General features: G+C 45.2%; 1 protein-coding gene across 11 annotated transcripts in view; it reads right to left on the reverse strand.

Moving 5' to 3' along the window:
* The window catches only part of gabra2a (gamma-aminobutyric acid type A receptor subunit alpha2a), a 499,051-nt gene that overhangs the window by 117,719 nt on the left and 365,543 nt on the right, over positions 1-15,789 (reverse strand). For all 11 annotated transcript variants that reach the window (XM_072496699.1, XM_072496695.1, XM_072496697.1 and 8 more), the window contains one exon: positions 13,399-13,551. In XM_072496699.1, the coding sequence (XP_072352800.1) occupies positions 13,399-13,551 (153 nt within the window). The remainder of the gene's footprint in view (positions 1-13,398; positions 13,552-15,789) is intronic.

Here is a 15,789-nt window from a genome sequence, read left to right on the forward strand (position 1 = left end):
AGACACCACAAAATATTCACTCTTGTCTAGATTTAATTTGTACCCTGTGAAAGACCCAAACACCCGAAGCAGCTCCAGTATTCCCCCTATTCCCTATTAACACACTTGGTTCCGACACGTATAATAACAAGTCATCGGCATATAAGGACACCCTATGCTCTATCCCCCCCCTGCACTATCCCTTTCCATACCCCCCAAACTTCTTAATGCGATGGCCAATGGCTCAATCCCGAGTGCAAATAGCAGGGGGGACATAGGACATCCCTGCCTAGTCCCACGGTGGAGAGGAAAGTATTCTGAGCTGATGTTATTTGTGCGGACGCTGGCCCTCGGTCCCTTATATAATTTTACCCAGTCCACAAATCTGGGTCCAATTCCAAACCGCTCTAGAACTGCCATCAAGTACCCCCATTCTACCCGGTCAAACGCTTTCTCGGCGTCCAATGCCGCAATCACCTGTTTCCTTCCCCTCCGCCGATAGCATAACCACGTTCAATACCCTCCTAATGTTCGAAAAGAGCTGCCTCCCTCTCACAAATCTCCCCGTCTGATCTTCACCTATCACCTTCGGGCAGCACTCCCCCAGCCTGCCTGCCAGTACCTTCGCCAATATATTTGCGTCCACATTTAAAAGTGATCTGGGCCTATATGACCCACACTCCGTCGGATCTTTCTTAAGTAACAGGGAAATCGATGCCTGCCCCAAGGTTTGTGGTAACACCCCCTTCCCTATTGCCTCCTCAAACATCCCCACCATCAGCAGTGCCAGCTTGTTTTTGAATTTTTTATAATATTCCACCGGAAACCCATCTGGCCCTGCCACCTTTCCTGACTGCATCCTCCCAATCGCATTTTTTATTTCCTGCTCCACTATCGCCCCCTCTAATGTAGCCCTGTCCCCCTCCCCTAACCTCGGGTACTCCAGCCCATCTAGAAATTCCTGCATCTCCCGGCCTCCCCCAGGTGGCTTTGACCTGTACAATCTCTCATAGAATTCCTTAAAGACGTTGTTAATCTGATCTGGAGCTACCACCAACTTCCCTGCCCTGTCCCGCACCTGGACAATTTCCCTTGCCACAGCCTCCCTATGGAGCCGACCCACAAACATACGGTCCGCCTTCTCTCCATGCTCGTAAACTGACCCCCCTTGCTCGCCTCAATTGGCGTATCGCTTTCCTGGTAGATAGTTGGTCAAAGCTCGCCTAGACTTCCTTCCTCTTTTCCAACTGCGCTGGGTCCCTATCTTCTGCATACCTCCTGTCTACCTCCAGCATCTCACCTATTACCCTCTGACATTCCAACCTCTCCTCTTTGTCTAGCCTAGCCTTGAACGAGATCACCTCACCCCTCACCACTGCCTTTAAAGCCTCCCAGACAACCGCCTTTGACACCTCATCAGTGCAGTTAAAACGTACATATTCCTCGATTACTTTTTCAATTTTGTCGCAGAACCCTCGGTCCCCCAACAGTCCCGCATCTAACTTCCACGTTGGTCTCTGTACCATCCCCTTCTCCAGTACCATATCCACCCAATGCAGAGCATGATCTGATATTGCAATTGCCAAGTACTCCGACCCTTTAACCCCAGCCAGCAGCGCCTTTCCCACCATGAAAAAGTCAATCTGCGAGTACACCTTATGGACCACTGCAAAAAATGAGTGCTCCTGCTCCCTCGGGTGCAGAATCCTCCAAGGGTCCACCCCTCCCATTTCCACCATTAACCCAGCCAGCGCCTTCGCCACCCCTCCTCCCCCCACTGATGGGGCCAGCGAGCGCGGCCGTGACCTGTCCAATTTTGGCTCCTGCACCAAGTTCCAGTCCCCCCCCCACTATCAGTTTGTGCGTGTCCAAGTTGGGGATGGTCCCACACACCTTCTTCGCAAATCCAACATCGTCCCAATTGGGACCATATACACTTACCAGCGCCACTAGTCTCCCCTCCAGCACCCCTTTCACAATCACATACCTATCCCCCTGATCTGAAACCACCGTCTCCATCTGGAACCGTACCCTTTTGCTGACCATTACCGCTACCCCTTGAGCTCTTCCGTCAAATCAAGAATGAAACACCTGACTAACCCAGCCCTTTTTAAGTCTCACTTGTTCCTTCACCCTCAGGTGAGTCTCTTGCAGCACTGCTACATCGACCTTCAAACTTTTAAGATGCGCAAGCATCCTTGACCTCTTGATTTGTCCTCCCAGTCCCCTCACGTTCCACGTGACTATCCTAACTGGGGGTCTCTCACCCCCCCCCCCTTCTTATCCACCATCATCATACCACCAGGCCCTACCCAGTGAGCCTGACCCGCCCCTATCCATTCTTAACATCGAACCCCTTTCCCCCCCTCCCGAATCCCCGCTGCACTTCCCCTTGATAAAATCTCCCCCACCTGCTCACCTCATAGGCCCATCGAAACCTGATAATCAGGTCGCAATGTCCGCAGCCCTTCTCTCTCCTCACCTCCCTCCGTTCACTAGCCAACTTTAGTTAGCTAGTGCGGGTAGTCCCCCTCTCCCCCAAAAAAGCATACTGTCCCCTCCCACCCAGTCCCAGAAGAAAAAGAAAAACAATCTAACCCATGCAATTCAAGGAAATAACATCTCGCCATTGCAACAGAAAAAAAGGAGCGAAAATGCCAATCAAACCAAACAAAAACTTGAACTCTATAACAATGTGAAGTCAATTAAGTTACAATACAGGTCAGTGAAAAGAAAATTGTAACAGTTATACATTTTCCAGCTCCCAATCACAGTTCACGATCTCTTTTCCAGCTCCACTCCTCACTTCTGTCCCACGCCTTCTGCCTTCATGAACGCCTCAGCCGCCTCCACCGTTTCAAAATAAAAATTTTTGCCGTTGTATGTCGCCCTCAGCTTTGCCGGGTATACCATACCAAATCGCAATCCCTTGTTGTACAGTGCCGCCTTCACTCGGCTGAACGCCGTCGTCTCTTTGCCAATTCCACCGTCAAGTCCTGGTAAATCCGAACTCTCGTACCATTCCACTGCACGTCCCGCTTCTGCTTCGCCCAGTTTAACACCTTCTCTTTCATGTGGTATTTATGGAAGCAGGTAATTACTGCTCTTGGCGGCTCGTTTACTATGGGTTTCGGCCTTAACGACCGATGAGCTCGGTCCAGTTCATACCGGGAGGGGTCTTCACCCTCCCTCATCAACTCCGCAAGCCTCTTAGCAAAGTACTCAGTTGGCCTTGAGCCCTCTGTCCCTTCAGATAAGCCCACAATTCTCAGATTTTGCCGCCTCGAGCGGTTCTCCAAGTCCTCGAGCTTTGCTCGGAGTCCTCTGTTGACCTCCACCACCCTCTGTAATTCACTGTGCTGCGACGCGGCCTCCTCCACTTCCTTCATCTTTTCACCCTGTTCTCTCATGTCGGCCGATGTCTTTGCCACATCCACCCTCACCGGGGCAATTGTCTCCTCCAGCATTGATCTCAGTGCGACCGCCATCTCCTTCCCCAACGCCTCCGTGTGCCTCGCAAACTGCTTCTTCAGCTCCACAGCCATCACCCCGGTCGTCCTTTCCACTGTAAGTAATGCGGCCCCACCAGGCAATCCGGCATCCGCCATCTTGTCAGCGCTTTTACTGGTCCTCTCCTTGGCGGCGAGCCTGCGTTTCCTCCCTTTTTCACAGCTGTTTTTGGCATCCCTTAACCACTTAATATTTTTCTTCTTCTTTCTTCAATCTCGAGATAAATAATAAAATAAATTGAAAAATTGAAAAAATTACATTAAAACATTTTATTTTGTAAAAGAAAACTTATTCCAATTTTTAAAAAACTATTTAATTCCAAAAATCTAAGTTCAAAACATCTCTTCTCCTGGGACAGGACTTCAAACTTCCCAAACGTGCATTTTCAGCGGGGAGCCACCCAGTGTGCACTGCTCCCCCTCTACATTCGCGCTGGATTCAGGCCTCGCGCCTCGGGTCGCGTTCGTCCTCCGCCGCCTGCTTCGGGCTCGATGCCCCTGCTCCTCCGCTCACGGGGGTCCCCACCAGCTCCAAACCCGCTGCCCGTCCCTCAGGCCCCAATGGCCGAAGAAATCCCGACCGGCAAAACCACGGGGAAATCCCTGGAAAACACCAAAATGCTGCCAACCGGCGGGAGCCCCTCTCCAGCACGACCGCTCCGCTCGCACGCACCCACCGGATGCTCCCGGACCTTGGATTCATGTCGTATTACATTCACCCCCCCCACCATCTGGACTGGGCTTGCAAAATCCTACCAACTGTCGTGGCTTGAGACAATTTACACCTCTTTAACTGTGATTAACCCTCATTCTAGTCGCTCCATCTAGACCTGTAAAGACTTAATTACCTGCAAAGACTCGCACTCAAAGTATCATCTTGCATCTTTGACTTTGTCTGTATATATGTTTCTGGAACCCACCTCTTCATTCACCTGAGGAAGGAGCAATGCTCCGAAAGCTAAGTGTTTCGAAAAAAAGCTGTTGGACTTTAACCTGGTGTTGTAAGACTTCTTACTGTGCTCACCCCAGTCCAATGCCGGCATCTCCACATCATGGGATATACCATGATCCGTGGAAAGCTCCTGAGGCATGGAAGTCGAGAATGACGGTAACTTCTGGGGCTGTGAATAAAGCTTTTAGGCAAATTCAAACAAACTCTCCGAACAAATTCCCTGGCTATCCAAAGGAACATGTCAAGCTCAGACCTGTACTTAACATGTCTACTTTACACATTGCAGAATACACACTTCTAGGCTACCAAAAATCCAACAAGAGTGGAGGCAGCTGATGAATAAATGACTCGCTGTCTCCCAGTTGCATGAAACACATCCTATTGTCATTACCACCCACCCGAAAACAATTGGGCAGATCCTCTATTTTTGTCATGACGGAGAGCCTCTCCAATGTAACGGAAAACTGGGCCTACAGGTCAATTTGTAACTGATGCAGAGACAAAGGACATGGTTGTGATTTTACAGAAGTAGAACTGGCTGACAGAACAATCAACCTTGTGACAGTACCTACCTCAATAGAAGGGTTCCAGATCATCTCTTGGCCCAATACAAATATGAAAGCATTATTACAAAGCAGATAAAATTACAAAGCTATATTATTGGATATGCAGTATCTACAGGCTACGTATAATTCATCTGTCATTGACATACTAGCCAGACGCAGGCAAGCTTAGAAAGCATCCTCACGCATGCAGCCAGAAATTGCCCAGCTTTCAACAATGTATGCAGTGTATTTGGCATCAGAGAACAATAGAAGCACCAATGCAGAAAGCAAAAGCTGGACCAGGTGGTTCAACATCATTAGAAGCTACAACCAGAGGCCAGTTATGTACAGAACCAACTAAGAGCACCATCCAATATCAAAATATGATGCACATAATGACTAGCCATGTATTTCCATCGTCACATCCAATACTCTAAGCAGTGTACAAACATATAACCATTGGAGGAAGGCTAAACTATTAAATCCGCTCCTCCATTGGCGCTAAAGTCTTATTCCGGGCGGAAGAAGTCAATTCACAAATGCTTGAAACAAAAGATGCATTCAGAACAGAAGGAAAAGTCACCTCAGAACTCTCCCTCAATTATAGTTAAAATTGGTGCCCTCAACTGAAGGTTTTGTCTCACTCCTCCAAGGCAGTGAAGGTCAGCATATTGATTCTTGTTGAAATGAAGTTGCACACCAATTATACTGAATACTGGTTTCCCTACCTTTGCTTTCTTGTCTCCATCTCTTTCACCTCCTTCCCTTCCTCCTCCTAATCCCCGTGTCTCCCTGCCCTATTTTCATTCCCATCCCCCTTTCTCAATTTTCCTCCAGTTCTTTACTCTCATGGAGGTCCCTTAAATATAATGTCTCTCCCTGTGATGTTCTCTCTGCTACAAGCATCCAACTTGTCTTAATGCTTCACCTGAGAACTACATCAAACCCCTCTTCTGAACTTTAAAAAGAAAACACTCGGGGTACAATTTCACTTCGACCAGATAGTGTATGTAGGAAGGAAAGAAGGATAATATCCTGGCCCCACGCTGGAATGCCTTCCTCACCTCCCCCAACTTTTCTGACATCCTTTATTCATGTCAGAGTTGACTGATCTTTACTCCAACCAAGCCGCACCCCCACCCCTGCCCCCCCACCGTAACTGGTAAGGTGTTTCTGGGGCTGCAAGTGACACCATGCACAGCTCACTGAAATCAATTCCAAACCTCACCTTTCTCGGTGTGTGCAGAAGTTTCTCCTGATCTCTGATCTAAATCTTTTAATTCAATCTTACACCTGCAACCCCTTATTCTTGGTTCTCGATGACTGGAAACAGTCTGCTTCTATCTGCTCTGACTTATGCTCTCATAATTATAAACACTTCTATAATGCTGCTCGATAATCAGGATTGTTATGGTGAAAAAGCTCAATTTTTAAAAAGTCTTTCTTGAAAATCCTTAGGGACTTTAGTGTCAGAGCTGGTATGCACCTGCCTCAGATCTCCACCGCTGACACACACACTCACACACACTCTGCACCGACAGAGGCTAGGGAATCACCAAAACTGCATAGCAGCCCTCATTCCCAGCCTATCCCGAGTCCTGCTTAAATCCCGGTGCTCCTAGTGCATTCCACCAGGAATACGGTGGAATAAAATCATAAAGGCTACAGATGTTTAGCCCCCAACTTTCCTGAACCTGAACAATTTTAGCTGTCCTTGATGCAATAAGATTAATATTTATTCTTCAAGCGTTGAAGTTAAATTCATTATATATGGCATTTATCAACATGTTATTAAATGGAATAATAAAGCTTTGAATTAGGAAAATAATAGTTCAATGAAATGGAAGCCGATAAATAAAAATTGATAAAGAGCATTTTAATAGTAATATGTATTATTTCTTGACACCCATACCTAATAAAATGTGTCACTTGATCACAAATTACAGGACTATGAGTCTGATTGAAGTGTAAAATGAGTTTTCAGCCTAGTTTATTGCTGTGTTGATTTTCTTTGAGGATTACATTTTTCTTTTTATTAAAAATAGTTACATGTAATTATACCAAATCTAAGGGCCGGGTCATTGGTATATGTGCTCCAGGAACTGTTATCAGCTCAATTGCCGGTTTCATCTTTCAATATTTGGGATGTGAATAATTTCTGATTTTTCAATTACTGCTGCCCATTCCCACATCTAGAATGATTTAATAAGACAAGAACAAATGGCCCATCTCTCCCTCACTATTTTGGGAGAGGGAGCATTTAAAAATAATTCCCCTTCTAATTTCCTGTTTTCAGCTACCCAAGAACGTACCGCCTGCACGGACAGAGCAGCCTCAGGAAGACGGGTGGATGGGGGGCAAGAACAACAGCAGCTCTTTGGTGAAGATGCAGTCACTTGATCTGGCATTTGCACCTTTAGCAAACAGTGCAGAGTCACTAATCATGAGTTGACTGCAGCCAGGCCAGGGAGAAAAGACTTGTCTGTGATGTAGAGTCTGGTGGCTGCTATCTTGCCTTCTAATGCAGCAGAGGTACAAGCCAGCTCCTTAAAAAAAAACTACTCGTCTCACAGCGCCAAAGTCACAGGTTTGATCCCGGCTCTGGGTCACTGTCCGTGTGGAGTTTACACATTCTCCCCATGTTTGCGTGGGTTTCGCCCCCACAACCCAAAGATGTGTAGGCTAGGTGGATTGGCCACGCTAAATTGCCCCTTAATTGGAAAAAATTAATTGGGCACTCTAAATTTATTTTTTAAATAAATACTAATTCCAACTATTTAAAAGCGAATGCCCAATTCATTGAGGTTGTGGGGCTCATCCCAAGCTTGGAACCCAACTTTACTATACAAAGCCAGAAAAGTAAAACAAGTTACAATGTCTGTCATATACTCTAATGATCAGAATTAACATGTCAATTAACAGGCAAACTGTGGTCAAACATATCACACTGCACAATAAATGGCAGACACAACTAAGACAGAACCCAAGGATTTCTCAGCAACCCACCCTGACATTGGTGACTGAATTACACAGTCTTATTAAAACTCTGTCTCGTTAAACTCTGACTTGTTAATTTCACGTCTTCACTTTTGAAGATCTGGCCTCTGGTTGACTCGGACTATTGCAACACCTCCTGATTCTTCAATCTCTTCTCCTGACACTGTGTTCTATGGGATTCACAATGCTGAATTCCAGCATCGACTCATGGGCACAACTCCAACTCTTCAGCCATGCCGAGCAGGATACCACTACTCCCAAGCCTTGCCTTTGCGCAGCAGCCCACAGCACAGGGTCACCAACCTTTTGCTCTTTTTCAACTCTTCATGGCTTCTCCCAAGCTCTCACTACCTGGAGCTTGCCAGCAACTGCACTTTTGTTGGCTGGCGCCTCTTCTTCAGCCTTTCAACACATTTAGTCCTGCGGGCTCACTTCCTCGGTGTTCTTAGTGGCTCATGTATAGTGAGGATCCAGCTCGGCAGCTTAAGCACATCTTTCAGAATACCAATGGCTTGTTCGATCATGCATCTGGAAGTCATATGGCATTGATTATAGCACTCGTGGCTTCATTTGTAGGCTTTCTAATGGTGCTAGCAGCCAAGTTTTCAGTGAGTATCTATTATCTTCCAAAAGCCACTTCTAAAGTCTGTTTATAGGTCCAAAGGCATTGCGGAGCTTGGACTGTTATAGGATGAATGCATTATGGCAGGCTACCAGAAATCTGGCATGCTGCTGCAGAATTATCTTATTTGCTTACAGCTGCACATTGATGGGATAAAAGCTGATGAATACTCTTGTTTGTTCTGGGGTTACCCAGATTGCCACTTATATGTAGTTGATGACACCATACACGTGTTGAAAGTCAGCTAGAACAGAAAATATGAGCACTCACTCATTCGAGCTACCGTTGTTGCAGGCACAGTTCACATAATTGTGAACTCTGATAAATGAACCTTCAGTTACCTGCATTCTGCATTAGTAAGGTGTCCAAATGGGAAATATCGGACATATCTCCATCTGAATTCTGGAGGTAAAAAAGTTAAGCATGGTGGCCACTTTGACAGCAAGAAGTTGATACTCTTTTTGAAGACTGCAGATGTCTGGCACCACCTGAAGGACCAGCCAGAGGCACCTGAGACAATGATGTTCCAACATGTCATGGATATTCAGTCTCTGCCTGTACACCCGGTGTCATGTCGAATGCATCCTATGAGCTGCAGTTCTGAGCTGCTACCCTCTTTGTTGCACACTTCTGTTGCTACCCTCACTGCTGTCCAAGTACAGATGCCCAAATGACAGGCTGCTGTTCGTATCAGTCATATTTCTCCTCATCCAAAGTCTAATCTAAGGATCCAAAGTACTACCCATCCTGATTTGATTAAGAAAATCATCAACATATAGAAAGCAAAAGTACCATTAACATTGTCAAGGTAGAGCAGTGGCCCAGACCCAACTCACTTTAGCTGTTGCGTCAACAAACGTTCCTTCATTGTAAGGTCAGAAGTGGGGATGTTCAATGGTGATTGCAGTGTTCAATTCCTTTTGAAATTCATCAGTTACTGAAGCAGCCCATGCCTGCACACAGCAATACATTGGCAACATCCAGGCTTGAACTGATAGATGGCAGTAACATTTGACCAGGAAATGTCTATCTCCACCAAGAGACACTAACAACTTACCCTTAAAGTTCAATGGCTGTCGATATATCTCTCACCATCAACATTCTGGAGTTACCATTAACCAGAAACTAATAGGACCCGCCATATAAATACTGTAGCAACAACAGAAGGTCAGAGGCTGGGAATTCTGTGGCAATTAACTCACCACCATCTACAAGGGACAACTCAGAAATATAGTGGAATAGTCTCCATTTGCCTGGACCACAGCTCCAACAACACTTAAGAAACTCAATATCATCCAGAATAAAGCATTCACTTGATCAACACCATCCAACACTTTAAACATTCACTTTTCCCACCACTGGTGCATACTGACAGTATTGCATATCTACCTCTACCGCCTAGAAGGACAAAGACATCAGTCATATGGCCTCCAAGTCACACACCATTCTAACTCAAAAACATATCACTGTTACTTCATTGTCATTGGGTTAAAATCTTGGAACTCTACCTCAGCAAAATGGAAGAACTGACATCACAAGGATAGAAGTTCAGAAAGGCAGTTTACAAGGCAGCACAGTGGCGCAGTGATTAGCACTGCTGCCTTACGGTGCTGAGGACCCGGGTTCGATCCTGGCCCCAGCTCACTGTCTGTGTGGGTCTCACCTCCACAACCCAAAGATGTGCAGGGTAGGTGGATTGGCCATGGGAATTGCCCCTTAAATGGAAATAAATAATTGGGTACTTTAAATTAACAGAAAAGAAAGGCAGTTTACCATTAACATCTTGATGCGACCATCAATTCACACGAGACGATTAGTAGAAGTGAACAGTGGTTTTAATAAGCTAGATCTGTGCCTGCCTGTGACTGCTCTGTACTGAGTGCCGCCTACAGGCTGCAGATCTATATACCTCCCCCGAGGAGGTGGAGCCATAGGCAGAGCCCACAAGGGCATCAACCGAATACAATGTAATGTAATGCAATACAGTGATGAATTGTAGCAGCAATGCGTTCACCACACTTCTAAAAGGTAATAAGCCAGCGATGCGCATATGTTAGGAACTGCTGAGAACACTGAATATTTATTGTAATATTTCCGTGAGGTTGATTCAGCCGCCTCAAGAGCTGTGTTCTCATTTTCCTTTACTAACAAGTTTCAAGGAACAGGAGAAACCTGTGCGTTTGCACTTCTAAAATTTAAAAGTCAGTTGAAATATTGCTCTAATTGAGCAATGAGCAAATGTTAATAGCCAACCTGTGTCTCCTAGGGGTGGGGGGGGTGCACACAGGAAATCTATTGAATTGCAGTTAAACATGTAAGTTGGCCAGTTGAATCTGGCTTCACGACGAGCTGAAATCTTGAATGATTTTAACACCCCACCCTAAATTAAACCACATGTCCCAACAGGTTAACATATTCCTCTGTGCCCATCCACCTCCCATGGTTTCTGTTGCCATCTATGCCAAGTTACGGCCCTCCATCTTCCATGCCCATTGGCAGAGGGCCCAGACATCCATTATTCTTGTTAAAGCAGCTGTGCCCCAAGGAAAACATTGCTTGAGTGACAGCTCTGGCTCTCTGATCTCCGCGGTAAATTTCACAATGTTTATTTATACAAGGTTCAGAGGGTTCAAGGACTTGTGGTTTATGCTATTGATACTGTTGTCCTTTGTTTTTTCCCTTTTCATTTCTTGGAACTCTACCTAACAGAAAATGGGTGAACTGGCATCACAGGACAGCAACAGTTCAGAAAGGCAGTATAGAAGGCGGCATATTCTGGTTATTCTGCTGTTTCAATTTTTGTACATGGACAATTAATTAAAGGAGCCTATGCCCTTCAGAAGAACTTCACCTTTAATTCAAGTGGCTGGGAAAATGAGGATTGACTTGTAACCTCAGGCAAGACAGATTACAAAGAGCGGTTTGTATTTCGGATCAGCAGATTCAAGAGAGACCAGTGATGACACATCTTGATGGACTTAGCTGTCGGCCAATGGATTGTTTCAAATTGCTGGGCCTTACCAAAGGCCCCTGTCAATTGATCGGTGTTCTCTCTGGAATGGTCCTTCCTGTGTGTGACTGTTTTTTGCTTTTACTTTCACTTTTGTCAGAAGCTGATGGGTCAGATTTGGCTCAGTTTCACCTCTGTGTCAGAAGGCTGAGGGTTCAAAGCCCAGTCCAGAGACATTAGTACATATCTAGGTTGACACTTAATAATAATGGAGTGCTGAATTATCTTTCGGTTACGAAATTAAGTAAAACCCTGTCTGTCCTTTTCACTGATGTAAGTGATTCCATGGCATTCGAAGAAGAACGGAAGAATTTCCTGGGGTGCTGCCGAGTGTTTATCTCTGAATCAACATCACTACAACAGACATCCTGGCCACTGTGCAAATGTATGACTTTGTAGATATAGCTCTTTACTCTGCCAGCTAAATACATTACAATATGGAGTACTGATATAGTCTCCATAACATGATGTTAAAAATTACTGCAATTTAAAAATAAAATCCATTAATTCCTTTCTCAGTAATCTGCTTTACTTCAGGCTTACATGAACTGTCCCCAAATAACCACAGCAGTCATCCATCTTGTGTTATAACATGCAAGACTGGGGTTTTATCCATGTTCAGAAAACCATGATGCACACCAATTTTATACTCCACAGGTATGTTACTAAATCTTTCATTTTTTATGTTAGGTATGAAACGCAAGACAAAGGGGTTTTGAGATGAGAGACTTGAGCCAGATCCTGCTTTAGACAAGACATTGACGATGGTGACCAGGTTTGCGCTCTTTCAGCTGCTTCAGAAGTATTAATACAGTTTCACGATTGGCTGATTTAATTCATTATATCTGACAAATTTGTATTTAATAGCATTGGCTTAATAGTGCTCATCTGCATTTATATTGAGAGAGGGATAGCTCAAATCTGCATATAATAAGATCTAACACATCCTCAGAGAAAGCTGCTTATAACTTAGTTTCAAGCTGAACTAACTTAATACATTTGGAACCCTTACATCTCTCAATTCTACTCAGGTAATGCGTCTATATGTTTGAAAAATGTGAAATCCTAACATTTTAAACTGACTCATAACAAGATCATAATCAGCTACTAACACACTGGATAAGTGAAAATTCAGTTTTGGGAAGAGCGACTTGCAAGATTCCCAGAGCTTAATGTCGTCCAATATTATTCAATAAGCTTGTATAATGTAACTTTGTCCACAGCAAATTCATACCAAACTTATTTAAGTTGGGTAATCTCCCAGATCAAAATTATTACCTTGTATTTATCACCTTCGGTGATCCCTTATAATTACTTAAAAATCAGCCATTTGCAAAGACTAGCTTGTAATGATTTAACAATGTGGTTCGTCCGTTCAATATGATCATAATGAGCAAGCAGTAAATTTCTGCTGGTAGTAAATTGAATGTTACATTTTAGTGGTCATTTATGCATTTTCCTGTATCATGTATCTAAAAAGTATAAATGCTGTAATGCACATTTTAGAGGTCATTTACCCATTTTCCTGTATCATAAATCTAAAAAATATAAATGCTGTTATACAGAAAACAGTCTTCATCAAGAACATACTAACATGAACTTAATGGTGCAAAACCAATACTTGTTTGACCTTTCTAGCTCAAAGCTTAAAAATGAAAGGTCATTAGTAACTATAACCCATTGAAAATGTTAGAACTTATTTATTTTGGTCCAATATTGTCACTGGAGTTGTCAGAGACATGTTAACTTCTAAATATTCCACTGGCTGTGTTAAGTCAACTTACCAAAGACGGTTCTTGCAGGGACTGACTCTCTGTTCAACCAAAATGATACTTGTGAAAGAATGACAGTCATGATACACGGCAGGTACGTCTGGATCACAAAATACCCAATTTTTCTCTTCAGATGGAAATATGTTGTCATGACTTTGTATTCACCTGAAATTAAACAGCAATGAAGAGTAATTCTGTAAGCCAAGGCATTGTTTGAAATACACTTTATGCACAAATGGGGCGCGATTTAATGGAAACGTGTCCCGTTTTGGGCACGTGCAGCAGGGTGCAACACTGTTATTAAACGGAACTTTGGGGGTTTTTTGGGTCTTGGCGAGGAACGCAAAGCAGAGGTCACACTTCCCTCATTTCCTGCACTGAAGAGGTGATCGGTGCTCCATTTTTAAATACCACACCGATTTCCTGACCCCCTCAGCCACCCCATCATGGCCTCCAGACCCCCAAACCTACCTCTTAGGGGGCCCTGAAGTCCCCTTCACCACACCTCTTAATGGCTGGATGCACCTGGACCTGGACCCGATCCTGGCACGGGCAATTTGGCACCTGGGCAACTTGGCAGTGCTTCTGCTAGGTTGGCACTACCAGGGTGCCTGGGTGGCAGTGCCAAGGTGCCAGATTGGCAGTGCCAAGATGCCCAGCTGCCAGTAGGAGAGCCAGGGTATCACCCTACCCAGAACCTGACCACCCGGGGGCCCCCGATGGCCTGGGAGACCCACACAGGTGCCGTTACCCCTCGCCCACGTTTGTGTGGATTCGTGTTATACGGCGCAATGGCGAGGTTTCCCAGATGTGGGGGTTAGTTCCTGGGCCTCGGGATAATCAGGTGCAGAAATACTTAAATGACTCTAATGGCAAAGTTAGATATATTACTCTGTATCTCGCCGAGTGAGGCCTTGTTGCAAGACCCAGTCGGGCACTACGAAGTTGTTTGATCAGACCTCTGATCACCTGCATGCATCTCTCTTAAATGAAAGCTGTATCTACATAAACTATGTGTCGCTTATTCACTAACATTTGGTAAATTATAGTTACATAGTAGACACGACAGCATTGATTATGCAAAATATCATACAGCCTAGACTGCACTTTAAATGAAAACAATTTGTAGAGTTGTTTGGGAACAGATAACCAAATACTTATTAGCGATGTTCAGAACAAGCTGGTTGGATAATGGAACACACACTTTGTGTGTCTTTTTCCATTAATTATGCTCATCAATAATGCATCCACAAGGAGCATGTTGAATCCCATGGCGGGGCAGGCAGGAAGTGGCCTGTCCTACCATCATCTCATACGCTCCAACGTCCTGACACCAAATTTAAATGGCACCCAGATAGCCATTCACTCACTGCTGGCCAGGACCTCCAGATTCCATGAAAGAAAATAATGTGGAGATAACAGCAATTTGTGGCCTCAGGGTGTAGTAATGCCTCCCTGGAGATTCTCCTTCAGCTGGCCGAGGATAGATCGGAGGTTCCTTTTCGGAGGGATGGGAGGAGGAGGCCCTCCCATCTGGCTATGGGGACCCAGGAAGAAGTTGCCAAGGTGGAGAGTGCCGATCGGGTTCAAAGAGTAACCGCCTGTAGTGTGGAAGAAGGAATGAATGATCTCATCCACTCTGCTGGGGTACATCAAACTTCTGCTCATTACAAAATCACACCATCATAAGGGCACCACGCAGTCTAAGGGTCAGAGTCCACAGGGATGTCCGACACGGTCAGTGGATCAGACAGCAGCAGTGTTATTCCTATTGATCCACAGCACGTGGAAATTGCTGGCCAGGCCAGCACTTTTGTTGCCCATTATTAATTGCCCTTGAGAAAGTGGGAGTGAGCCGCCTTCCTGAATTGCTGCAGCCCGTGTGGTGTAGAGTGCTGAAAGGGAGGAAGTTCCGGAATTTTCACCTAGCAACTGTGAAGGAGCAGTGATGCAGTTCAAAGTCAGGATGGTGTGTGGCTTGGAGAGGAACTGTAGGTGGTGGTGTTCCCAGGTATCTGCTGCTCTTGTTCTTCTAGGTGGTAGAAGTTCCAGGGTGATAGTCACTGTCAAAGGAGCCTTGATGAGTTGCTGCAGTGAATATTGTAAATGATATTGCCCTGCTGCTCCACCTCTCTTCTGCAAATGATTCCACTGCTTGCAGCGGATCAGGCCAAGGAGGGAGCACCTGTGTTAGAGAAGAAGACCCTCTGCATGCTGGGGCCCACCAGGCCTCAAGCCTCCAGAGGATGCCTGCCAAAGGTAACCCAGACCATAGAGCATAGCAGTAAACAGGCTACCTCCACCTCTGCTGCAGATGTCAGGTTGCATTGAGAAGTAGTGGTAGAGTAAGGAAAATTAAAAAGTTTCAAAGCACAAAGGTGGCATTGCATTGGTTTTCACTCA

The sequence above is a fragment of the Scyliorhinus torazame genome, chromosome 3 (assembly GCF_047496885.1).
Source record: "Scyliorhinus torazame isolate Kashiwa2021f chromosome 3, sScyTor2.1, whole genome shotgun sequence".
NCBI lineage: Eukaryota > Metazoa > Chordata > Chondrichthyes > Carcharhiniformes > Scyliorhinidae > Scyliorhinus > Scyliorhinus torazame.